This window comes from Styela clava, chromosome 13 (assembly GCF_964204865.1).
Source record: "Styela clava chromosome 13, kaStyClav1.hap1.2, whole genome shotgun sequence".
Lineage (NCBI taxonomy): Eukaryota > Metazoa > Chordata > Ascidiacea > Stolidobranchia > Styelidae > Styela > Styela clava.
The window spans coordinates 18,958,284-18,985,316 of NC_135262.1; the positions used below are offsets into that span (position 1 = coordinate 18,958,284).

Consider the following 27,033-nt stretch of genomic DNA (forward strand, 5'->3'; position numbering starts at 1 on the left):
AACGGATGTCTCTGCTCGTGATGTCATGACATAGAAGATACCCTTGATGGGCAGAATGAGTGGATTTTAGGATGCGTTCCCTGAGGTACGGTGGAACCACAATCCGGTTCTTGTAGAGCAGGGTGGGCCTTTTTCGGCTCGGGTGCCAAAATCGGCTAAATTTAACGACATAATTCTTCCGCGTGCCTACCAATATAGAAACAATGCTTTGCTACTGTCAAAACAAAAAACTTTTTAAACATGTACAGACAGATCCACTATTCGGTAAAATATCAGTCCGGCAAATAGATTTGATTACTTTTCTTGTTCTATATCAGTGAGCCTTCTGCTGCTGCATTACCGCTGATGGGGATTTTACATTGGTTTTATATTTGGTAACTTTCAAAAAAATAGGCAAACTACTCGTTTCATCTTTTGGGATACTCCTGTTACGAGACTTAATAAAGTTCATAACTGAGAACAGAGATTCACAAGCATATGTAAATGAAAACATACATGAGTAATGCAGTTGCAAAGTTTTTAAGACACGAAATATTTTTGGCAATGGCATTCCAATCATGCAATAATTCGTTTTCTGCACTTCTCTCTTGTATTCCCTTCCCTAATCGCTTATAGTTCTTTCGAAATCAATTTATAACAGTAAGGTAGCAAATAGTAACTCTAACCAACATGAGCTATACTTCATAAATCAGGCAGAAATGAAGAAAAAGGGCAGCACAGACGAACTATATTACGTAAGAATGTAGCCAAATGAATGCTGCGGTCTTCTCGACAAAATTTCTCGAGATCTCACTCTTTTGTTACGTCATAATATAATTCTTTGTAGTCAATTTTGGCACGCGTGCCAGGGGTTGCCCACCCCTGTTGTAGAGTATTATCCCGTCGTAAGTGTGGAGGTCGTTACGAAATCTATGATTTTCGCGTAGTTCCACGGGGAGTTCATACGGAATTCTGGGATGCCATCTTTGATCATAGTCATGAGTTTTGACATGCCTGGGTCGCTATTAGTGGCTACTTTTACGTCGTCCCATGTTACTGATTGTAGGCTGATGAGAGCATGGATTGTGGTGGCATTTTCGCAGGATGTGAGAAACTTCTCTGATTCATTAGATATGCAGATGTTAGCAATGGAAGAGCCAGGTAGAAAGGGTATCGAATTATGATCATTAGAATGCTCGATTGCGTTATCTAATGCAGATATGTCATCAATTAATTTCATCTTTGTTGCTTTACCAACTGGATGTCTTGACATGCTGTCAGCCGCTAGGTTTTTTAGGCCCGGAACGTGTATCATTTTGAAATGGTAGCGTAGCAACTTTTCTTTTAAGTTCATTAGGTGAGGGTTCGAAATGTTCTCCAGTGATCTGTCTCCAAATATTTTCAAGAGTGGTTTGTGATCAACAGCAACTGTAAGGTTCTCGCACCCAAGAACAAAATAGCGCGCTCTCTCAAGGGCGTCAACAACAGCTAGGGCCTCGCTTTCTACTGACGCATAGCGTGATACCGACAAGTGTTATTTTCCATCCTGATTTGCAGCAGAATGGGTTTTGTGTGGGACATGAACAGTGTTTTTGAAGAAGCCGGAATCCTATCCCGGTTTTGCTCCAATCAGTGGTTAGGCATGTGGGTCTATCTTTGTCATAGATTTCGATTCAATTTCTCTGATGATTGTTTTTTTGGATTCCTCAAAGAGCTGGTTGAGTTCTTCCGTCCAGACAAATTTGGTCGACGGCTGGAGCTATTGGCGGAATAATAACATCTTTTCATCTGATGCAAAAGCGTATAATACCTGGTTCACCATGCTAAACCAGGACCGGGCATCGGTTAAGCTCGAGCCACTGAACAGCTTGGAAAAATGCTTTTTCAATGCTGTCCGACCATAATAATGTGTCATCGATACACTTCGTTTTGTCAGAAATATCAGAGGCGATTTCGTCAAAACGTCTGCTGTAGCCATCGCCAGATGCAATATATCCCTGTGGGGCTGTTTTGTAACGGTATCTGCCCCAAGGTGTGATGAAACTTGTTAGATGGCGGTCATCTTTGTGTAGGGGTACGCTATGGTAGCCGCTCCAAGCATCGAAAACTGTCTTCTTTGTGGTACCTGGTGAGCTTGGTAGAAAGGTGATAAAGTGTGATGTGTTTCGCGAGTAGCAAACTTGTTCAGGGGCTGTAGATCAACAGTTCGTCGAGGCTTACCATTTTTCTTTGCGCATATAACCATTTCGTGGCACCATGTGATCGATAGGGACAGGTTCGATTACTCCTAGTTGAGTGTTTAGGGAACAAATGAGTATTTGCTATTGTTTTTGTATTTGCGGTTGTTTCTGGCTATTTCTGTTGCTCTCTGACCTGATCTTATGAAGACATACTCCTGGTTCCGAATACATGTATTGCAATTGTATATTTACAATTACAAAGATCAGTTCAAGTCATGACTGTTAAATCTAAGTTTCACTGCAAGCCCGAGTTCGTTAATTACTTGTCTATCGTTATCCCCTTTTTCTCTCCTAACGAATGGTCGCTTTTATGCTGGTTTTGGTATCCTTAGGGCATGACGCATTATCGTCATCGTACCCTACAGCAAGGGTCCGCAACTACATTTTAGCGCGACCAAAAAAAATTTCAACTTCTCGCGACCCAAGCATTTGGTAAACATGTAATTAGTTATCGATTTTAAGACTATTGTCGACACTAGCATTTTTCTTGCACAAAATTATATGAAACTTATCACATAAAATTGTGAATAATAGCGTTTATTATGACTAATGCAAATTATAAGCTTTGTGTATAATACACAACATATCAAATCGAGGTTTAATTTGGGAGACAGCAACTCGAAGATATTTTTCTACCTCTAGCTCTGATCTGTAATTGTATTTTATGTATGAAAACGCTGATAGGCGGGAAAATGTATTGGTTTTTTAATGAATTTTGGATGCTTTGCTGTAAGATACACGTGGAACCAATCTTTATACAATATTCGCTGTTATTCCGCTTATATTTAGGGTTTGAGTGATGTATTTCTATCCGATGAGGGTGAGAAGATGAGTTATTTGTCGGGCGTTGATCCCCACTTTTATAAGTGCTCCCTACGGAGCCTCAGGGCTCCGCGAGCTATTCTTTCACTTGGAAAACTGACTTGGTTAATTTTGTATCTGTGAAGAAGCATTACCATCACTAATAAAATTTGACGACGGTGGTTTCAAAATGTGGTAGTGATTCAAATATAACATTATCTATAACTAAGGGCGCAGCAGCAATGGTTTTCTATAAGCAGGGTTGCCATCTACCCAGAGCCAAAAATAGGCATGAAATCATACACGAGTCTCCCACTTTTTATCATTAGAAGTCGCTTCGAACATGGTTGTACCGTAAATATATACTACTACGTTGTACGCAGCTCTAAAATTGCAAAAAGCTATGGAAAGAGACGGAGTCACTGCCACACGCAATCTCTAAGACAAGGGTCGGCAACTTTTGTCGCTCCCGAGCCAAAGCCAAGTGTTACGAATCTTGGCGGGCCGCACATATTTTTTCAAGAAAGTTAAAAACTGAACGGGTGGCTGATGAACCACATTATTCATACAGATTAGAAATTCAAATTTCGGACTTTAATAGTGAGCGAACACTGCGACAACTCGTTGACTCAAGTCGTCTTATTATACAAAATATTTACAAATAATATTTAATGCGACACTAGGTGACACACTAGATAAAATCAAAATTTTCTAAATGTCTATCACTAATCCTAGTTCTTTGCAGGGAAAATTTTATTTTGGTTAAGTAATTGAAAACAAAAGCGATTTTTTTTCATAAAGATTGGAAAACGAATTATTAATGAAGAACAATAATAACATAACAACGATCCGTAGGTTTAAGTGAGCACTGTGGGCCGGATTATTTTACTCCGTGCGGCGGATATGGCCCGCAGGCGGCCGACCTCTAACCTAAAGTCCTCATACTTTGGTTTCCCACAATGCTTCTTGTGTTTTTATGGTAGTATTGTGGGCACCGATTACTGTTTTCCACCTTTCTCGATGTCGCAATAGCAGTAGTTAATAAAAAAAAATTCTTTTCATGTTCGAAACAGAACTCATGGTTACGCTTACTCTAAATTGCAGTTTGTCCCTAAAACAGTATTCCTAAAAACTAGCAGCAACTATTGTGTGTGTCACAGTTTGCCTGGAAATACCGCAAACCCCATTGTTGATAGAAAAAGTTCGTCCATCGTTTCCACGCAAGCTTTGTACGCAAAACAAGTATTGGTCATCCACGTTTCTAAGACCAAATAAGCACGCGACTCAAAAATAAGCACTTTACTTAGAAATGAGCACATCGTTACTTTATAAGACGCGGGCTAGAAAATAAGCAAAAATCTTAGAAATGAGCACGGTATGGCAACCCTGTCTATAAGGGAGGGGGTTCAGAATAGAAAATTCCCGAGCAACACTCATCGCTCAATCCATGGCCGACCCGTGAATTTAAAATGTCTTGTCATATCGATTCAATTGTGTTCATCGTTGCTCGCCTTTGAGTTTAACCGTCTACTAGCAAGGAATGGATTGAAATCGTATTTTTGAGTTGCTCTTTCAGCACTTAGGATTATCGCAATGTTTCGTTGTTAAGGCAGAGTTTGCAGTTATGAAGCCAATTATATTTGATACTTTCATATCGAATTCGGTCTATGCATCAATGTATCAGTGATTTCTAGATGCAGTGATGAGACAAATATCGACCGACACAGTAAAATGATCAAACTTTCATTGGAGGGTTTAAATATGGGGTCGGCAAACCACATTCGGATTCGGCCCGCGACGCTTCACTGAATTATATCAACAAACAGCTTTATTGACGAATATATTCTTTACGTGTCAAAATTTGTTTTGAGAAACTAAATTATATATACTATAACCTAACAAGTATATAATTCACATTCACTCGTTTATTGAGCCTATAATTGATTATAATTAGAGAAATGGCAACAGAACGTAAAAAAGTTGATGCTGAGCGCAAATGGTTTAATGACGCTGAAAATATTCAAATAATCAGTCTTCGCGCACTGCTTGAAATTTCTGGGTGAAAAAATGTGATTCATTGGTCATTCCCTTGGTTTTTAACTTTCTAAAATACGTGCGGCCCGCCAATGACTTGCAACCTTTATTTTGGCCCGCGAACGACAGAAGATTGCCGACCTTTGATTTAGAAGTTGAGCCAGTGAAGTTATACAGTCATTCCAACTCAAATCCTCGACCCACTGCCCTATCTCCCTCCACTTTCCTATCCTCGATCCGTTGCCCTGTCTCCCTCGCCTCGGCCAACTGCTCCACCTCCCTCAACATTCCTATCCTCGACGCACCGCCCAATCTCCCTTAACCTTTTTATCCTCGACCCACTTTCCTATTTCCCCAACCTTCCTATCCCCTCCGACTTTTTTATCCTCGACTCATTGACTCCCTCAACTTTTCTACCCTCAATCCCCTGCTCTATCTGCCTCAAACTTCCCACCCTTGACCCACTGTCCGACCTCCCTCAACTTACTTATCTTTGACCCACGTCGCTATACCACTGAGTACCTAACCTAACGGCGCTAAAACTACGACTCGAACGTCAAAATGAACTTTACCACCTTGCGACCAACTCCCATGTGTTATACTGGTCGAGTATGCCAATGAGATGATTCAATCGTACGTCGACAAAACATGATTGACGGCATTCATAAATGTAGGCTGGAATCTCAATTGGTAATCAATAACCATAATTAGTGGATTAAAAATGTGCTACTAATTAGGCTACTGATGGCATCGGGCTTGGAGTCACTGTTTTTAAAATTTTAACAGGCCTATCGATATCGAAATATCTGAGTTCCTTTTCAGAAACTCATTTAATGTTGCCTGTATTTCCGTGCAGGGCAAAACGACGAGGAAGTAATCGAATATTTGCACGCTTATTCTTTTTCAACGAATGTTCTTCCATATCCTTGTTGTATATACAAATTTTTTTTACGTGGCTGAGGAGGCTGAATAGTCAAAAACAGTCAAAAATATAAGTCGCTTAGTGAGTGTGATTCCTTCAAAACTATTTTTAAGACATGAAATGTTTTGTCGTAGCTAGCGTTGCCAACTGCCCTCCAATCCAGCGTGTAGTCCCAAAATTGAGCTTATCTTATCTGAAACTTATGAAGCTGCAAAGGACGCAGCTTTTACTATAAAATGTCAAAGAAAAATACTTTATACGAACAGGAGCACTACTGCTCATTTCGGATCGGCATCATATTGTCACAAGACTCGCGACATGGCCAATTATTAAGGGCATAAAACGGCTTGTTAAAATTTAGAAAACTGTCATTCCCAGCAAGAAACCATCAGTAGCCCAATTAGTAACACATTTTTAAACTGTCAATTATGGTTATTGTTTACCATTTGAGATTCCAGCCTACATGTTATACGAATGCCGTCAATCCTGTTTTGTCGACGTACGATTGAATCATCTCATTGGCATACACGACCAGTTTAACCCATGGAAGTTGGTCGCAAGATAGTAAAGTTCAGTGTGGCGATCGGGTAGTAAATAATAGTACAGAATAGTATAGCACCGTAGGTCAAAGATAGATAGGTTGTAGCAGATGGGGCAGTGGGTCGAAGATAGGTAGGTTGAGGGAGATAGGGCAGTAGGTCGAGAGGGGAAAGGTTCAGGGAGATAGAGTGGTGGTTCGGGGATGCGAAAGTTGGGGGATGGGGCAGTGGGTCGTGGATAGGAAGGTTGAGGGAGGTAGGGCAGTGGGTTGAGGATAGGAAAGTTGAGGGAGGTCGGGCAGTGGGTCGAGGATAGGTAAGTAGATTGATGTAGGACAGTGGGTCGAGGACTGTTTTCAAGTGAACGAATAGCTCGCGGAGGTCTAAGTGTCTTTAACGGAGTCCTGAGGGTGCGTACGGAGCATTTTGAAAACCTAAAGTCCACGTAGTAGGCTGTAACAATGCGAACAACTAAGTAACGAATGTTTCCTCGACTTTTGATCTCTTGAATTCTTCCTCTTGGATCTACACTCTACCATTGCAAAATTATTTGTTTCAAGAATTAGGACTTAGTTATTTGATTAGGACGTATATTTACCAAAACACAACTAAAAACTAACAAACAACACGCGAAAATTACCAAAACGAGATAATATCCACAACCACGAAAGACTGTCTGAATGGAAAAAGTATCTGAGCGCTTCTGAAACGTTTATTGTTACTTCATTTTTGCAATTATGCTGATTGGCCAATGTTACGACAGTAAATAAGGAAGTGTATACTCGGGGAAACATTCATAATTATAATCAGTGATTTATAAAGTTGTTATACATAAATACGCTACACAGACGCAATGCTCATATTTATGGAAAATTTAAATTGTTTCGCGATCCAGAGCGGGGGGTTTCGCGTCCTAAATTTGGGTCACGACCCCGTAGTTGCGGACCCCTGCCCTACAGTACGTCTAATTGTTATGTATTTTATGACTAAGATATTACTTCTAATTTTAAGATTAGAGTGACTAAGTTTAAACACGTAATCTATTAACCGAAAGCAGATAGTTTACCCAATATCCTATAGTCCTATAAGTGTCCCTGTCTAGGCCGGCTTTTACCTCTTCTTTCCAGTGGAGGGGTACTGGTACTGGTGTGTGATGAACGACAGGCTTTGCTTCAGGGTCTATCATAAGTTTTATTGGCGGCCCGTCCATCATATAGGGAGCGGTTGGTGTTCGCAGGTGTTGAAAGTGCTAGATTTGTATTATTCGATTAGATACTCCTGTAGCTTCTGTCGGTTTTCCCCATTCGGCGAGTATGGTAACGACGTTGGGATTGGTGGGGAAAGTTTGCGGCGGGGACATGTGCATATTTATATGTCACCATTTTTAGTCCCTGTCAAAGTTTTGTCCGTCATGTTAACTGATGTCATTTCCCTGTTGACTCCGCCAATCTTTGAAAAATTAAACATGTTCAATGCATGCTTTCCTGCTCAAGAACAGCTTGTCCGAGCTGTCGGTAATGTAAATGATCTGACGGGAACGAACTATTTTCCCGTTATCAGTTGTTCCTGAAAATCTTGCAACTAGGGCGCCAAGGATATGTATCCATTTGTTATTGGTCGCAGTCATTGTTGTTGGGGTTTGAAATTCTTTTTAAACCCCAATTTAGCAAAGTCAGATGGCAGTATGTCGATCATAATATCAAAAAATAGCTGTGGATCTGACTTGCGTTTTTCCCAACTTTGGCACATATTGGTGGTGGTCCAGAGCCATTCCGTTGGATGAATTCTTGTAAACTGAGCGTAATGAATTGGACATAGAGTTCTCCATGTCATCAGGTTCCTGTGATGGTTTGACCATTTTTGACGATGTTTTGCCTCTACAAACTGATTCAAAATGGTGTAGTTTCAAGCAGTGGTAGCAAGTCTGATTGAAAGCACGACAGGAACGTTATTTGATTCTTAGGGGAGAACTTTTGCCGTGTCCTGTTTCTCCGCAGTAATTACATGTGGCTTGCATCTTATCGGATGTGGGCTTGACTTGAATGCGCCCCTTTCGATATGAGCTGATGGCGTCTGTGGACTGGGAATCTGTCGCTTGGCCGCGAATGCGGGCGCCAAAGTTTCTTACTGGTTCGTCTCTGTCTTGTTTCATGTTGGCGAGCTTGACTCTGGCGATCATGACATTTTCCTTTGATAGCGTTCAGTATGTCTTGTCCTGATTTTCCTGTAAGATTAGGTGAGGTGCGAGTTAGATCTTTGCGCAGTGGATCCTCACAGCATTCCAATAGTTGGAAAATTATGTCTTGGCCAAATATTTTTGTGGCAGCTTTGTAGTCTGTCCATCTTGATTCAAAATATGTCCATTCTTCAGTTGAGCTAGCAGATGTGATGGTTGGACGTTTTACTTTCTCAACTTGGGTTGTGGGTTGTTGAGTTTTTTGTGCGCTGTGTGTGGTAGCGTGTAAATTCAGCAATGCAGCAACAATAGAGGCCTCATCCTCCTCAAATTCAAATTCGTTGATTGGGCATCTGATCTTTGGCATCTTGATGTCACAAGGTATCCCACATAGGGTAAATCATAGATAATTATATATCACTATTTGTTTATTAGGCTATCAGTAAATAATAATTTACCCACTATATGAAAAGAAAGTATATGGTGAATAACGAATACCAATAAATATATAAACATAAAGAAATGCACAATGCTACTGATAATCCACTAATAACTTTGTCATTTTTTAGCTCTCATTCTAAAAATAGGTTGGCTCTGGTTTTACTTGCGAAATTCTGTTGACAAGCTGGTATATATAATTGTGATGGATCATGGCTAAGGCAAAGTGCTAAATTTGTTTTCGATTGATATTCATGCTAAAATTTAAAACAAAATGATATTTTGTAATGTGGTTTAATATTTTGATAAAATTATATTTAAGCAGGATCAAAAAAACGCCGCTCCCGAAGTATGTGCACCAAGATGGCGCACAACTTGAACCATAACCTGGTACAAATACTATGTTCAGGATGTGCGCTATCTTGGTGCATATACTTCTGGAGCTCTGAAAAAAAAACGAAGGTTGGCAACAGCAAGCGGACGTACTTGATGAATATCCAGCTTGTCAAGTTGAAAATAGTACGACAAATTGACATGTAAAAATAGGAATGATTTAAAACAGAGGAATAAGACTCGAAAGCATGAAAATGTTTTGTGAAACCGTACGTATATGCATAAGCTGCCGGGAGACCATTATGAACGTAGAGGATAAGAGCATGTATATATACTGAAATGAATTTTCTCGAATCATTGACTATACTCTATCGACCGTAAAGAAGATTTCGAATTTTTAAAACTATTAGTATATTTTGCAATAGAAACGTGAATAAAAAGAGAAGTGAGAATCTGTAAATGGCTTGTGTGTAAATCTTGCCAATCCTTCTGACCATTACTTTTTACCGACGGCGTCTATATTAAGAAACGTATAGCAGTCACATCGCATGAACTAAACTGACAACACAATCTTGTCCCAAGCCAAGCTAATTCGTGGCGAGTTCGCTTTACGTAATATCAATACTTTTCGAAAATCTCAAAATACCCAAATCAAAACCTAATTAACAATAAATTTGGTCATAGTAATTATATTTAACGTATTTTTTAACATTTTACAGGTTACGAGTTAGTCATTATTTTCATTCATATACGGGTGTGATAAAATATATTTAGATAATTATAAAACAACGTAATCAGCGTTATTTTTTAAAATACAATATTCTGAATAATAGCAAACATCGAGGACTGTTGATGAAATTAGTATATATATATATATAGATATGTAACTAACATTGATAAATAATAGTTGGTTAGCTCAAATAATGACTTCAGTCAGTTTCTGGACATGTTGAAGGAGAAAATTTTGCAGATATTGCGACATTATGCAAGACGTTATAATGGGTAGAGAACAAACGTTTGAACTCAATGGAAGGAGTATTTATATTCCGGTCTTTGTACTAGTTCATGATGCAACAACAAATACTTCGACTTGGTAATTTAATTTACAATATCTTCCAGTACTTAAAAAGTTTGATATAAGTTTTCATACCTCTGTCGAGTGGACATAACAAAGCCGCAAAATAATTTTCATAGTCAGAAAGAAAAACTATAGCTGCATTGTCTAAAAGGTTGTCTGATTAAAACAAATAGAATTAAATGAGTTTAACTCCAGACCAACACAAGAATAATAATTTATCTATATATCGAATATTATATTATATATGTACATGTATTAGTAATTTTACCCATATTTGACACCGCTTCATTCGCAAGTCCGTTCATTTCCTCTCCGTGCTCGAGGTGAATAAATTCTGCAAACGTTCAATTTGTGTCAAAAAATTAACAAATGTCTTAAATTAGAAGGAAAATAATAAAAGAGTTTACTAGTACTTTTCATTGTTATGCTAATCAATAACTTTCCACGACGTTTTGAAAGCATTCAATTGGGATACATTTTGTGTACACAACATACCATCGTCTGATTTCCTAATATGATAAGTTCCATCTCCTTCATAGTCAACATGAAATTCAAATTCAACATATCTGGCAAATAAAACGGTGTTACAAAAATTGTCCTTCTATGCAACCTGTTATCTAATTTTATAATTGTGTTTTCGAGAATTTATTGGAAAGCATTATTAATTAGTATGCTATCATATCCGAGGAAATAGACTCGTAACTCTTGGACGAGTTCTCAGGTAGATTTGGTAATTTAAACAACATATGAAAATGTAGAAGAATCACTATAGGTAAATAATTTATTTTTAATTTTAGCTATTTTCAACAATATTTTACTTATTGTAACACATTTATACTCTGTAGATTTTTCTTTTTGTTTTCATATATTTACCTGGACCCATTTTCCTTTGAAACAGCTTGGAATCCATTTTCTGTAGACGTGATATTAGTGAATCAGGCACAAGAGACCTTAGACGTTGTTTCATCAGTCCAGAATACCACGTAGTTTTCGATAACTACAAAATGGGAAAAACCTAAATTACGGTGTTTCCCCGAAAATAAGTCCTATAGCCTGAAAAGAGGACCTAGCCCAAATTTTAAAATGATTTTAATCCAAGCCCTACCCTTAAAATAAGATCTAGCCGATAGCGTGAAATTTGTTTTGACCTAATCGAAGGCAAGAAATCTCTCTTACACGTTTCAAATGGTTAAACTAAAACGCGTGAGAAAGGAAAAGGTTCAATGAGTAAAATCTTCATTGGAATTTATGAATCTAGTGACTGGCATGACATTCCAGAGGATGATGGTATGGTCAATTTTGAATAATGGCAGTTTTTTGTTTAATAAAAACGTGTTATTTTTAAGTAAATGGATATCGGGTTTCATATTTTGTATATTTGAAAATCTCGTAATTTTCTACTTCGTAATTTTGTTTTTGATAAATGGCATCCTCCCATATAAGCCCTAGTGTTATTTTTCGAAAGAAAATTAAAATAAGACCCTGTCTTATATTTGGGAAACACGGTGTATGTTAGCATTGGTTGATTAGAATTTACTACTAGTTACACAAAAATGGTTTTGACTAATAACGGATTGGAAGTAATTACTTTAATATTAACTTAAAGAGTCATGTTTTTCATTAAAATCAGCAAAAACAAGTGGGTTCAACACACTTCTATAATTTAGTCTCAATTTGAGTTGTTATCTTCATCTCCACCGTACCTTTCCAGCATCGATTCCCATGCCCTCTGAAAGACAGCTTTTCTGTAACTGACTTGCATTTGTTATCAGTGCAATTGATGACAATAGTAAGAGTAATTCAACAATTGAAATCATGCTCATTATGACCATAAACGCTTCGTGATTTTTCTAATTTACCTGTGACAAATAGGAAAACGTGTTGTTCGTATATGGGTTTGGTTTATATAAAAGTTCATCTGTATTATATGTATCAAACAAAGGTTCTTTAAAACGCCTTATTCAAAACATCTCAACTATATTATCAAAAATTAGAAGTTTATTTCAATGAAACAACCAAAAATAGAATGAACTGTTGTTCACATAGCTGCGATGTGAATGCTGCTATAGTGTATATTCTATTGTGCTGCTTTTATGCCTCCCAAGGCCCTTTTTCATTTCATAGTTCTTGAGTAGAATCTTACTCATTGTTTTGTTCTATCCTTCTATGTTTACTTTACGTCAAAATGAACTGTTTATAATTTGGGTGAAGATTCTCTGAGTCAGAGGACGCACAGGATACACACAAAAAAATCAATTTATGTTGTGACGATACAAATCTGTGGCAGTTCCACATAAAATATCCTGATTCAGTAACATTTGAATGAAATATATTTTATTCGCATTGCTCAAATTTTCTGTATATATATATATATTTGCTGCATTGAGGTTACATATTATTTTTTGCTGCATTTGGGCCACTCGTTTTCTGTGGCATATAGTGAGCTACTCACAGCGTTAATTTGGGTGGTTTTCAGTGGGAAATGTTTTGACAAAATTTCACGCAAGTAATACAGTTTGTTTAAAATATAGTCGAGTTGGGGCCCAATCGTCGTCGCCCAATTCCGAGAGACTATTTTTTTAGCCTATTTGCGGGAATGAGGAACATTATTGTATATGGTCGTCACCGCAAGGAATAGATATAGTCATTGAATATTTACTCATTGTCCCTCATTAAAATCGTCCACAGCTACCGCTAAATGCTTTGCTTGTAAGGTAAATTAAACCCCGGTTACAATTTGTACGCTGAAAGAGCCAAGAACAGTGGTTTGCATGTTTTAGGGCGTGGCTGAGGCTTGGCGTCTGACACTATTTACAGCATGATATGTTATTATTTTGGCGTCACAGTTGATCGCTCGCTGAGCGATGTGATATTCATCCGCCGCTGATTTCCTTCAAAACTATTTTTAAGACATGAAATGTTTTGTCGTAGCTAGCGTTGCCAACTGCCCTCCAATCCAGCGTGTAGTCCCAAAATTGAGCTTATCTTATCTGAAACCTATGAAGCTGCAAAGGACGCAGCTTTTACTATAAAATGTCAAAGAAAAATACTTTATACGAACAGGAGCACTACTGCTCATTTTGGATCGGCATCATATTGTCACAAGACTCACGACATGGCCAATTATTAAGGGCATAAAACGGCTTGTTAAAATTTAGAAAACTGTCATTCCCAGCAAGAAACCATCAGTAGCCCAATTAGTAACACATTTTTAAACTGTCAATTATGGTTATTGTTTACCATTCGAGATTCCAGCCTACATATTATACGAATGCCGTCTATCCTGTTTTGTCGACGTACGATTGAATCATCTCATTGGCATACACGACCAGTTTAACCCATGGAAGTTGGTCGCAAGATAGTAAAGTTCAGTGTGGCGATCGGGTAGTAAATAATAGCACTGAATAGTATAGCACCGTAGGTCAAAGATAGGTAGGTTGTAACAGATAGGGCAGTGGGTCGAGGATAGGTAGGTTGAGGGAGATAGGGCAGTAGGTCGAGAGGGGAAAGGTTCAGGGAGATGCGAAAGTTGGGGGAAGGTTGAGGGAGATAGGGCAGTGGGTTGAGGATAGGAAAGTTGAGGGAGGTCGGGCAGTGGGTCGAGGATAGGTAAGTAGATTGATGTAGGGCAGTGGGTCGAGGACAGTTTTCAAGTGAACGAATAGCTAGCGGAGGTGTAAGTGTCTTTAACGGAGTCCTGAGGGTGCGTACGGAGCATTTTGAAAACCTAAAGTCTACGTAGTAGGATGTAACAATGCGAACAACTAAGTAACGAATGTTTCCTCGACTTTTGATCTCTTGAATTTTTCCTCTTGGATCTACACTCTACCATTGCAAAATTATTGGTTCTTATTTCAAGAATTAGGACTTAGTTATTTGATTAGGACGTATATTTACCAAAACACAACTAAAAACTAACAAACAACACGCGAAAATTACCAAAACGAGATAATATCCACAACCACAAAAGACTGTCTGAATGGAAAAAGTATCTGAGCGCTTCTGAAACGTTTATTGTTACTTCATTTTTGCAATTATGCTGATTGGCCAATGTTACGACAGTAAATAAGGAAGTGTATACTCGGGGAAACATTCATAATTATAATCAGTGATTTATAAAGTTGTTATACATAAATACGCTACACAGACGCAATGCTCATATTTATGGAAAATTTAAATTGTTTCGCGATCCAGAGCGGGGGGTTTCGCGTCCCAAATTTGGGTCGCGACCCCGTAGTTGCGGACCCCTGCCCTACAGTACGTCTAATTGTTACGTATTTTATGACTAAGATATTACATCTAATTTTAAGATTAGAGTGACTAAGTTTAAACACGCAATCTATTAACCGAAAGCAGATAGTTTACCCAATAGCCTATAGTCCTATAAGTGTCCCTGTCTAGGCCGGCTTTTACCTCTTCTTTCCAGTGGCTGGTGTGTGATGAACGACAGGCTTTGCTTCAGGGTCTATCATAAGTTTTATTGGCGGCCCGTCCATCATATAGGGAGCGGTTGGTGTTCGCAGGTGTTGAAAGTGCTAGATTTGTATTATTCGATTAGATACTCCTGTAGCTTCTGTCGGTTTTCCCCATTCGGCGAGTATGGTAACGACGTTGGGATTGGTGGGGGAAGTTTGCGGCGGGGACATGTGCATATTTATATGTCACCATTTTTAGTCCCTGTCAAAGTTTTGTCCGTCATGTTAATTGATGTCATTTCCCTGTTGACTCCGCCAATCTTTGAAAAATTAAACAAGTTCAATGCATGCTTTCCTGCTCAAGAACAGCTTGTCCGAACTGTCGGTAATGTAAATGATCTGACGGGAACGAACTATTTTCCCGTTATCAGTTGTTCCTGAAAATCTTGCAACTAGGGCGCCAAGGATATGTATCCATTTGTTATTGGTCGCAGTCATTGTTGTTGGGGTTTGAAATTCTTTTTAAACCCCAATTTAGCAAAGTCAGATGGCAGTATGTCGATCATAATATCAAAAAATAGCTGTGGATCTGACTTGCGTTTTTCCCAACTTTGGCACATATTGGTGGTGGTCCAGAGTCATTCCGTTGGATGAATTCTTGTAAACTGAGCGTAATGAATTGGACATAGAGTTCTCCATGTCATCAGGTTCCTGTGATGGTTTGACCATTTTTGACGATGTTTTGCCTCTACAAACTGATTCAAAATGGTGTAGTTTCAAGCAGTGGTAGCAAGTTTGATTGAAAAAAGGACAGGAACGTTATTTGATTCTTAGTGGAGAACTTTTGCCGTGTCCTGTTTCTCCGCAGTAAGTACATGTGGCTTGCATCTTATCGGATGCGGGCTTGACTTGAATGCGCCCCTTTCGATATGAGCTGATGGCGTCTGTGGACCGGGAATCTGTCGCTTGGCAGACTGTCGCTTGGCCACGAATGCGGGCGCCAAAGTTTCTTACTGGTTCGTCTCTGTCTTGTTTCATGTTGGCGAGCTTGACTCTGGCGATCATGACATTTTCCTTTGATAGCGTTCAGTATGTCTTGTCCTGATTTTCCTGTAAGATTAGGTGAGGTGCGAGTTAGATCTTTGCGCAGTGGATCCTCACAGCATTCCAATAGTTGGAAAATTATGTCTTGGCCAAATATTTTTGTGGCAGCTTTGTAGTCTGTCCATCTTGATTCAAAATATGTCCATTCTTCAGTTGAGCTAGCAGATGTGATGGTTGGACGTTTTACTTTCTCAACTTGGGTTGTGGGTTGTTGAGTTTTTGTGCGCTGTGTGTGGTAGCGTGTAAATTCAGCAATGCAGCAACAATAGAGGCCTCACCCTCTGTTTCAAATTCACATTCGTTGATTGGGCATCTGATCTTTGGCATCTTGATGTCACAAGGTATCCCACATAGGGTAAATCATAGATAATTATATATCACTATTTGTTTATTAGGCTATCAGTAAATAATAATTTACCCACTATATGAAAAGAAAGTATATGGTGAATAACGAATACCAATAAATATATAAACATAAAGAAATGCACAATGCTACTGATAATCTACTAATAACTTTGTCATTTTTTAGCTCTCGTTCTAAAAATAGGTTGGCTCTGGTTTTACTTGCGAAATTCTGTTGACAAGCTGGTATATATAGTTGTGATGGATCATGGCTAAGGCAAAGTGCTAAATTTGTTTTCGATTGATATTCATGCTAAAATTTAAAACAAAATGATATTTTGTAATGTGGTTTAATATTTTGATAAAATTATATTTAAGCAGGATCAAAAAAACGCCGCTCCCGAAGTATGTGCACCAAGATGGCGCACAACCTGAACCATAACCTGGTACAAATACTATGTTCAGGATGTGCGCTATCTTGGTGCATATACTTCTGGAGCTCTGAAAAAAAAACGGAGGTTGGCAACAGCAAGCGGATGTACTTGATGAATATCCAGCTTGTCAAGTTGAAAATAGTACGACAAATTGACATGTAAAAATAGGAATGATTTAAAACAGAGGAATAAGACTCGAAAGCATGAAAATGTTTTGTGAAACCGTACGTATATGCATAAGCTGCCGGGAGACCATTATGAACGTAGAGGATAAGAGCATGTAGATATACTGGAATGAATTTTCTCGAATCATTGACTATACTCTATCGACCGTAAAGAAGATTTCGAATTTTTAAAACTATTAGTATATTTTGCAATAGAAACGTGAATAAAAAGAGAAGTGAGAATCTGTGAATGGCTTGTGTGTAAATCTTGCCAATCCTTCTGACCCTTACTTTTTACCGACGGCGTCTATATTAAGAAACGTATAGCAGTCACATCGCATGAACTAAACTGACAACACAATCTTGTCCCAAGCCAAGCTAATTCGTGGCGAGTTCGCTTTACGTAATATCAATACTTTTCGAAATTCTCAAAATACCCAAATCAAAACCTAATTAACAATAAATTTGGTCATAGTAATTATATTTAACGTATTTTTTAGCATTTTACAGGTTACGAGTTAGTCATTATTTTCATTCATATACGGGTGTGATAAAATATATTTAGATAATTATAAAACAACGTAATCAGCGTTATTTTTTAAAATACAATATTCTGAATAATAGCAAACATCGAGGACTGTTGATGAAATTAGTATATATATATAGATATGTAACTAACATTGATAAATAATAGTTGGTTAGCTCAAATAATGACTTCAGTCAGTTTCTGGACATGTTGTAGGAAGTCGTGAGTTAAGCTTAAAACACATATAAATCAGGGAATTCTCAGTCAAACTTAAAAATTTTTGCATCAGTCGATGTGGGAATTTTGTATTTATATTTTAAGGGAGTGGTTCCAATTAACTATTTGACCTCAAAATAGAAAATTATTTCTGTTGCATTTAGATTAAAAATGTTGGTATATTCGGATAGATTTCGACATAAGAAAGCTAAATGTCGTTATCATTAAAATTTGTTGAATAGTTTTTGAAAAATTTGAATTTGAAATTTATTTTTTTTCATCGTTTTTTGAAAACCAAAAATGTTAATACCATTCAATTGGTATTTCAGAGACGCATTCAACAATACTTTACTCGATAAGATTGGATTTCTAGAAAAGAAATTGAGAATTTAGAAATTTGCAAATAAATGGGGTTAGAAAACTAGTTACGCGTATTGAAAATACTAGGGTCTCATCGGTTATCACAATTTTATGCTTTCAATATTGTTTTTTTTGTTGCATTCAAATACATTTGACTATAATGAGTGCATTACACGTGCTTTACACCTTTTCTAAGCAAAGGAACTCGAAAATATCGATTTATGATGGTGAGGTCTCGCAAACGCAATTTTCGCCATAATTATTAAGTTGTCTTGCGATAATTTATTGTATTAGCAATTGAAAGTATTTATATGAGCAGGATATACCTATACCTAGTATTTTGGTACTTCATACTATTAAATCAAACCATCACCTGAATTATTGCCCCTTCCTTAAAAAAATATAGTTAACATATCGGGAACGAGAAGAGGAATTGGTGACGTATGAAAACTCAAATTCCCGCAGAATTAAGTCCAATTGACCGGCCTAGTACGGCAATAAACTTTTCCTATTTAATGCAATATTTCTTGTTGTTATGACCGTGAGTTTGCATAATTATGTAATTAAAACGGGAGAACAAAGGGAATGAACGTGGAAAAAGAAATAACTTGGCATCTGCATGGGTTAATTGACCTGCGGTGTATAAACTGGCCCATAATCCGCATAATGGACGATAAGATAATTGATGAAAACAAAATAAATGAGATGAATATAGAATCGGGTGAGCTAACAAAATCACAAGTGAGGTTAAAAGCGCACAGATTTCCGATGGAAAGGTATTGTTAAAAGGTTATTACGCGCTCGCTCACCTATTATTCCATATTCTTTCAATTGTGAGTTACCACGATAAAGATATCTAAAAAAATATACGAAAAAAAAACAGAATGTAAAAACAAAGTAATACAACGGGGACGTAGCCAGGTGGTGTTTTTTTTTGTATTATACATAACAATTTATCATAGGTCGAAAAGCTTTTTATATCCCAGAGACTCCATGAGAACACACGTTTTCCGGCGTTTGGTCGAGCCCGCTAGTTGTTTCGATTTAACATGGCAAATAGAAATTTCAGAACCCCCCTCGAAAATTTCTGAATACTCCCCTGTAACACGATATCAGCATCGACGACATATACATATTTTTTGCGTCTTATGCAAGTTCAGTAACAAGTTGTATCTCAGTTGTTATCACTGAAATAATCACTGAAACTGTCTTCTTTTTTGGCATAATATTTTCACCACAATTGTGACTGCAAGTTACCTAAAGAGATTTTTGGCATTGGCTTGCTCGACAATAGGTTAGTATTAATTGTAAAATCGCTTATGTATGACATTGCAGGTAAAGTATCGTTTGAGCAGTCCAGAGGATTATTTAAAATGAGCAAATGCATGTGACACCACAATGCCATTTTCCGCGCATACGCATAAAGATGCTGAATGTAACATTCCATAGAATTCTATTTAGGCAACGAGAATCTCCATCATTGCCCTTACCTCCACATTCTCCGATACCTTTTGGGATTGTACCAGCCATGATTCAAAGGTAATAAACGAGAAAAAATCAATCGGTTTGCAATGCATGCCCTAGCTGTCACTGTAAATTTGCATGTTTGAACATCGTTCCGCAAGATCATTCACTCCTCAACCCATAACGGCAAAGGACACATGTTGTTTGTGGTGCACCTTGTGACTTAGTGACTGTTATGTCTAACGACCCTCGATTCCAATGCAACCAATTTTTTCATTGTAAGCATTTTATTGCCGAAACGAAACGGACAGTGAGCAAATTCATTAAAAAATTCAAGTAAGCGAGTAGACCTCGTCAAACAATTTAACTTGTCAACGGAATTCGCATACAAAGAGATGGAAAAAATATTGACACAGGTCCGATGTTTGGACATTATTTTACAGAAATACTATAAAATGAAATTACAAATTTATTAATAAAAATAAGTAAGCGAGTAGAACTCGTCACACATAAGTTAATTCGTCAACGAAATTCGCATACAAAGATATGGAAAAAAATTATTGACACAGGTCCAATGTTTGGACATGATTTTACAGAAATAGTATAAAATGAAATTACAAATTTATTAATAAAAATAAGTAAGCGAGTAGAACTCGTCACACATAAGTTAATTCGTCAACAAAATTCGCATACAAAGATATGGAAAAAAATTAGTGACACAGGTCCGATGTTTGGACATGATTTTACAGAAATACTATAAAATGAAATTACAAATTTATTAATAAAAATAAGTAAGCGAGTAGAACTCGTCACACATAAGTTAATTCGTCAACGAAATTCGCATACAAAGATATGAAAAAAAATTACTGACACAGGTCCGATGTTTGGACATGACTAAATTAAGAAATGTTACATAATCGATATAATTTAAGTATTCCACCGGAACATGATATAATAGAGAAGTGGTTTTCAAACGATGGGGGTGGGGAATTGGCGGTCTTTGACAATTTTTAAGGGGGTATAAAGCTTAATTGAATAAATATGTGAGATTTGAATTTGCCCGTCTTATTTTGAATATATATGTTCCATCCACACATGCTGTGAATAAAACATACATACGCCTTACTATCTGTTATTCGTAGCTTATTTTAGCTACAATTATTTTTAAGGTGGGTTGCAAAACTTGAAAATTCTAAAAAGGGGGCTCATCTTAAAAATTTTGAGAACCACTATCATGGAGTGTAAAACGCTTTTTTGTTTTCAGTCATGATACTTGTTTTTCACAACTATCGAAGAGGGTTTTATTCACAGAAAGCTAAGTTCAACAAAAATTATGATGAATGTATATTTATAAAATTAAATACATAAACCTCCCCCACGAATAATCCATTCTGTAATTCTACTGGCAAATCCAAAATTATGTTAGCATTTTAATTAAGTTAATGCTGTCAGTATTTTAATTAGAATAAATGTATTCGCTCAATATTGTATTTTGAGCAAAGAAATCTGTTTTTGATGCAATCTAATGCTGTCAGCTGTTTTTCTGATAAATTTGCTGCCACTGATGTCTAATTTAAATTTGCAAGCCTTTTCTTAAAGTCCTTTCTGAATTTCTTTCTCTCATTAAATAGCTTTGCATGAATTATTCTCAATTTACTTTTCCTGTCTTTAACGCCTGACAGTATATTCTCCTTTTGGAGAAATTCTTCAATGTCTTTGTAACCTGCATAGCAATTTAGAACGCATTAGTCTGAGAATAATGTAAACTGCTCAAGTCCTCGTCATCCAACAAACTTTCTATTTTCTGACTGATATTTAACAGACAAAAAGTAAACTTTACTAGGCAATCTACCGGTATTATTTTCACCAGAAGTGTCTTCAATACAAGACTCGAAATGAGTTAACAAAGCTGCAGTGTCACTGCTTGACCATCTAACATATTGTCGTTTTCTGCGCTTAGTTGAAGTACTTGGCATATCTGAAACCAAATAAATGACACACTCATTAAATGATTTTCCCCCAACACCAAACTATTTAGCTTTTATACGTAGTTTCATATATTAGTGCACTTTTCAAGACTTGGATAGAAATACTTACCATGACACATCTCAAATTCAGTATTCAATCCCAATCCTGATGGCATACTGTCATCTTCAACACCCGGCGTTTGTGATACTGCAGATGATTCTCCTTCTACACTATTTCCTTCTTCTAAATCTCCTGTTATGTCTGGCTCTTCCGTCCCTGAATTAAAAAGGTTCATCTATACCAACCCATGATTATAATAACATACCAAATTTCTCACCTTCGACTTGCATGCCATCCAATGATGCAAAGTAACTCCCAACTTTCGTAACCTCTTGTATACCGAGTTGACACTGGTATACATTCTTATTGATATCTTCTGTGTGTCCCATGTGCTTAAAAAACGCTAGGCGTTGATCTTCCGGTATTTCCAAGCTGGCATATAAAGTTGAAGCTCGATGGCGCATTGCTGTGGCTGTGATATGTGAATTTACTCCAGCAGCATCAACTACATTTTTCACACTATGCCATCCGCTACAATGATCTAGGGATTGTTTTGTGCTTGGGAAAAGGAACATGTTTCGAATATTGATGTCAGAATCCTTTCGAATTTCGAGTTTGCAAGCATATGTGATGCTGAATCACAATCGGGTGGCACCAAAACAGGTACCATACGGTTGGTGCCTTTTCCTCCTTGGTACATTATTTTAAATGTACTAAGAAGTTTTTTCTCAGCGTCATTAACAAAATGGCTCTTTGAGAGTCAATCCATTTCTCCGTTTTGGCATCACACCAATCGCTCATTTGGAGTCTACATGGCTCACCCCCTCGTCGAGCATTAAAAAGAGTGAGTCTAGAGACTGTGAGGTCCCGAATAAATACAAATGTTTCTGGACAAAAAAAATCATACTGATTATTCACAATCTGTTGCAATTTATCTACAGTGTAGTTTCGTATTTTTTTCACAGCGTCTTCGTCTGGTAATTTACCAGGATCTCTTTGCTTATGGTTGCGGTTTTGCAGCAGTAAATACTCAGCATCGCCAAATATGCTGATCCATTTTAGTTCAAGTACGTCAACAAACTTGTCGATTAAATCTGCGCTAGAATCATCATCACCAATTAAATAACTTCCCTTGACGACCTTCGCAGACAATTTGAGCAAATTTCCTACACTCACTTTAAGACCAGCCTTAAGTGTTCCATCTTCATGGGTTGTCATTGATTGTATAGCCTCTTCTAAAGCAGGGAAATTCTGCCTGCGAAACATCTCTTCAATTGGCAGAGTTTTATCATTTGTAAAAGATATAAAATGGAAGTATAGATTAGCAAGTGTACGCATTTTACACATAACTGCCTTTCGAGATTCAGCCAGTTCAATTACATCATTTTCCTGACAGAATTTACAAATCCTATCACCGCTGAACCTCGATAGCAAATCAGTGAATTCCAACCCATCTGTATCATTATTAATCAATGTTGCAGCTAACCCCTTTGTTCCCTGTATACCATTTTTTTTTCCCACAATTTTTTGAATGACCTAAAAAAATATCTTCTGCGCACAAAAGCTTTACACTGAGTACATATTTTGACTCCATCTTCCATCTGGCCTCTTTCACACAATAAGGTTTTTTTTTCCTTCAACATCTTCATATTATGCCCAAACATACCATCCTTTCGCATTTTCTCAAATTCAAAGGCGTGTAAATGTTTTGGCAAAGACATTGCCAATTTTACCCTTTCCTCATGTTTATGACGCATTCTCAAATGACGTGTTAACTGGCTTCGTAGTTTCCCACAATATAAGCAAGGACGCTTCGGCTTTTTTCTTTTTTTTTTTCAATTCTTCATTTCTTTGCTTACAGGATTTCCTTTTCCTTGATCTATCGGAAATGACCATTAGTAGATCATATGGCGAATTTGAAGATGTGGAAGACAGAGGCACAAATTCACTATCATAGTCACTGATAACAGCATCTTCAGTTTCTGAATCTTAACATGGAAACAAAAATTAAATTTATTCCAGAAAGGAATGAATTATTGAGGATTGATAAAATACATACCTGTATCGTGTGAGTAGTGTCTGATCTGAACTGCATGTCGAACAGGAGTTTCTTGTTGACTATCTGAAGAGTGAAATATAAAAATTAACCCGTATGATTCAGTCAATTACAGATATAAACAGGATCAGTTTGTTAAATAATTTTGGCCGAATTTTTGCTGGCAATTATGAATGAAACTTTTGAGTTGGGGTTGCACAAGACTAACTCCCTATCTTCTCTCTATACATTTATAAATGAAACTGATAATTGAAGGTTTGGCTTCAGCTATATTTCATCTAACTATTAAGCAACTTTTGTATTGCAAATTAAAAAAAAAATATCAAATTCAACGAATTAAATCACTTTTGCAATAACTACACTCAAGATGTATATCAGGGGTGGCCAACCAGCCAGAAACGAAGAGCCGCATTTTCGTATTTTGATAACGCGAAGAGCCGCATTATAAACCGGAACATACATGAACATCAGATATACCTATATTCAGCTGTGCGACAATGCTGGTTTATTTTATTAAATATCACTAACCAACATGATTATGACATAAATTTGAAAGCCATTTATTTTTATGCATGCTACTTAGTGGGAATTATGATATGTCGTTGTAGTCAATCGAAGCAGTTCTTTTACATGGGTTTTCATCGTAACAAATGAATGCTTTGATTTCACGTCTTCTATGGTAGAAAACACAGATTCGCAGACGTATGTTGATCCAAACATTGACAATACCATATGTGCGACTCGTTTAACATTGGCGTATTTTTCCATGGGCATGCTTCTCACTAACTCAATGGCCTCTTCCCATAATTTAAAGCGCATTGCAGTTGGTCTTCCTCATCAAAAAGTAGATTATCTTCAACTCGGTTGCAGCCTCATCTGAGGCTAGAAGGAATTTTAAACTAACCGTCTCAGAATTAAATGAGTCGTCCTCGACATATACTAATTTACCCAAACGCAAACAAATTTCTCGCAGAACTACGATTACGAGAGTGCGTCTCACAACAAAGAATTTAATTGTGACCTAATAAAGAACAATTGCATTGTAAAGTGGATGAAAGCGTATCTTCAACGTTAAAAAAGAATGCACAATGACTCATAATGTGTTTAATCAAAAATTAAAAATCGTAGTTTGCAACTTATTTTTTTCATAAAATAACCAAGGCCAAAAGAGCCGCACGAGACCGGTTCGAGAGCCGCGGGTTGGACACTGCTGATGTATATAAAGCGATATTGTTATTCGAATGGTGGAAATATTAACACTATATTATGTTATAAAAATTATAACCACCTTCAACTTCAAGTAGAGAGTCATCCATTTTCTGTCACGGGCAATACTGTAATAGTTGGAAATGTCCACACAAACAAATAAAACTAGTACTGATCTTACTCTGGAGATTGCGAAGCACAATGGAACAGTTATATTTATATATATCTGTATATAGTCAATATGAATTATTTTATTAACACGCTAAAAAAGAAATAGGCTACCGGTACTTAGCTATAAATGATATTGTGATAAAACAGTCAGGCAGTGGAAAGAGAGCAAAATTGAGTAGACATACGTTATCACTTTCAATTACATTCAACCTGTGGCATAGTACTGTTGTATGAATTATCATCTTTTAATCTTTTCGCCACATTCTGACATTGGAGTTGATCTGAAATTATATTATAGCCAACCACAGTCCACAGTTATGGAATGTGACCAGTCTGCCAGTTGGGATACAGGGATAGTGCTATTTCAAACAAGATAATTGTTTTAGAACAATAGGCACCTAGGTAAAGCTAGCGGCGACTTCCAGCGGACAGTTACCAATTTTTCCAAATTTGAACCCGCCATGTTCCACGACAGTTGTCGCGAATTCACTTGATTGCGGCTACATGGATGCAAAAAATTAGGCAATTCTCCCTTTTAGAAACTGACGACAGACCTGAAACATAATAAAAAACAAAAATGATTGAAACAACACATTTTTTCCTCGATAAAATGAATTATTGCTCAGAAGCTCATTTATCGACAAAATCTAAAATTTAACTGAGTTGAAGCGTAATTTATGCAAGAAATAATTTTTTCTCATCCAATTCATTAATACAGTGAATTTGATGAAGATATATAAAACATATATTAAATTTTAAAACAATTCCACTATGCGGAAAGTTGGGAAATACCCCCCAATTTGATGAAAATTTTTAAGAAATTGTCAATATAACTCAGTTAAAGCGTAATTTATGCAGGAAATAATATTTTCTCATCCAATTCATTAATACAGTGTATTTGGTGGACAAATATAAAATACATATTGAAATTTGAAAAAAATCCACCGTGCGGAAAGTAGAGAAATTCCCCCCGGTTTAAGAAAAAAGTATAGGAAATCTCCAATTTAACTCAGTTAAATCGTAATTTAGGTAAGAAGGAATTTTTTCTCATCCAATTCATTAATGCAATGTGTTTGGTGGACAAATATAAAATAGATATCAAAATTTAAAAAAAAACCACCGTGCGGAAAGTAGGGAATTCCCCCTCAATTAAAAAATATATATAAGAAATCGTCAATTTGACTCAGTTAAAGTGTAATTTAGGTAAGAAGGATTTTTTTCTCATCCAATTCATTAATGCAGTGTGTTTGGTGGACAAATATAAAATACATATTGAAATTTTAAAAAAATCCACCATGCGGAAAGTAGGGAAATTCGGTACTCTCGACATATGGACACAAAGATGACGCACAACCTGAATATAAAAGGTGTACCAGGATAGGTTCAGATTTAGAATCTAGATTGTACGCTTTTGGGAGCGCAGGGAATAACCCATTTATGCAAAAAATAAATTTTTCTCATCCAATTTATTAATACAGTGTATTTGATGGATATATATAAAATATATATTAAAATTTAAAAAAAATCCACCGTGCGGAAAATAGGGAAATTCCCCCCAATTTGATGAAAATATTTGAGAAATCGTCTATTTAACTCAGTTAAAGCGTAATTTATCCAAGAAAGAATGTTTTCTCATCCAATTCATTAATACGGTGTATTTGGTGGACAAATATAAAATACATAATAAAATTTAAAAAAAATCCACCGTGCGGAAAGTAGGGAAATTCCCCTCAATTGAAGAAAAAAATATAAGAAATTGTCAATTTGACTCAGTTAAAGCGTAATTTAGGTAAGAAGGAATTTTTTCTCATCCAATTCATTAATGCAGTGTGTTTGGTGGACAAATATAAAACACATATCAAAATTTTGAAAAAATCCACCGGGCGGAAAGTAGGGAAATTCCCCCCAATTGAAGAAAAAAATATAAGAAATCGTAAATTTGACTCAGTTAAAGCGTAATTTAGGTAAGAAGGAATGTTTTCTCATCCAATTCATTAATGCAGTGTG

At 36.9% G+C, this 27,033-nt stretch overlaps 1 protein-coding gene and 1 pseudogene across 2 annotated transcripts; both read right to left on the reverse strand.

Annotated features, from left to right (window-relative positions):
• Positions 1 to 20,596: 20,596 nt before the first annotated feature.
• On the reverse strand, positions 20,597 to 22,955 carry LOC120337626 (uncharacterized; annotated as a pseudogene). The gene is made up of 3 exons (XR_013479930.1): positions 21,871 to 22,955; positions 21,663 to 21,809; positions 20,597 to 21,543 (listed from the first exon to the last, which is right to left on the reverse strand). The product of XR_013479930.1 is annotated as an uncharacterized LOC120337626 (transcript).
• Positions 22,956 to 22,966: 11 nt separating this feature from the next.
• Positions 22,967 to 25,212, reverse strand: LOC144431300 (uncharacterized). The gene is made up of 3 exons (XM_078119262.1): positions 24,938 to 25,212; positions 23,653 to 23,715; positions 22,967 to 23,581 (listed from the first exon to the last, which is right to left on the reverse strand). The coding sequence occupies exons 1-3, from the start codon at positions 24,963 to 24,965 to the stop codon at positions 23,340 to 23,342; spliced, it is 333 nt and encodes a 110-aa protein (XP_077975388.1). The 5' UTR covers positions 24,966 to 25,212; the 3' UTR covers positions 22,967 to 23,339.
• Positions 25,213 to 27,033: the final 1,821 nt, after the last annotated feature.

Coding starts and splice junctions, on each gene's coding strand:
- LOC144431300 (XM_078119262.1), bottom strand. CDS start 24,965: ATGGATGACTCTCTACTTGAAGTTGAAG. Junction 23,716..24,937: donor CTCTCTACTTGAAGTTGAAG/GTGGTTATAATT, acceptor TTCACTCTTCAG/ATAGTCAACAAGAAACTCCT. Junction 23,582..23,652: donor ACACTACTCACACGATACAG/GTATGTATTTTA, acceptor TTCCATGTTAAG/ATTCAGAAACTGAAGATGCT.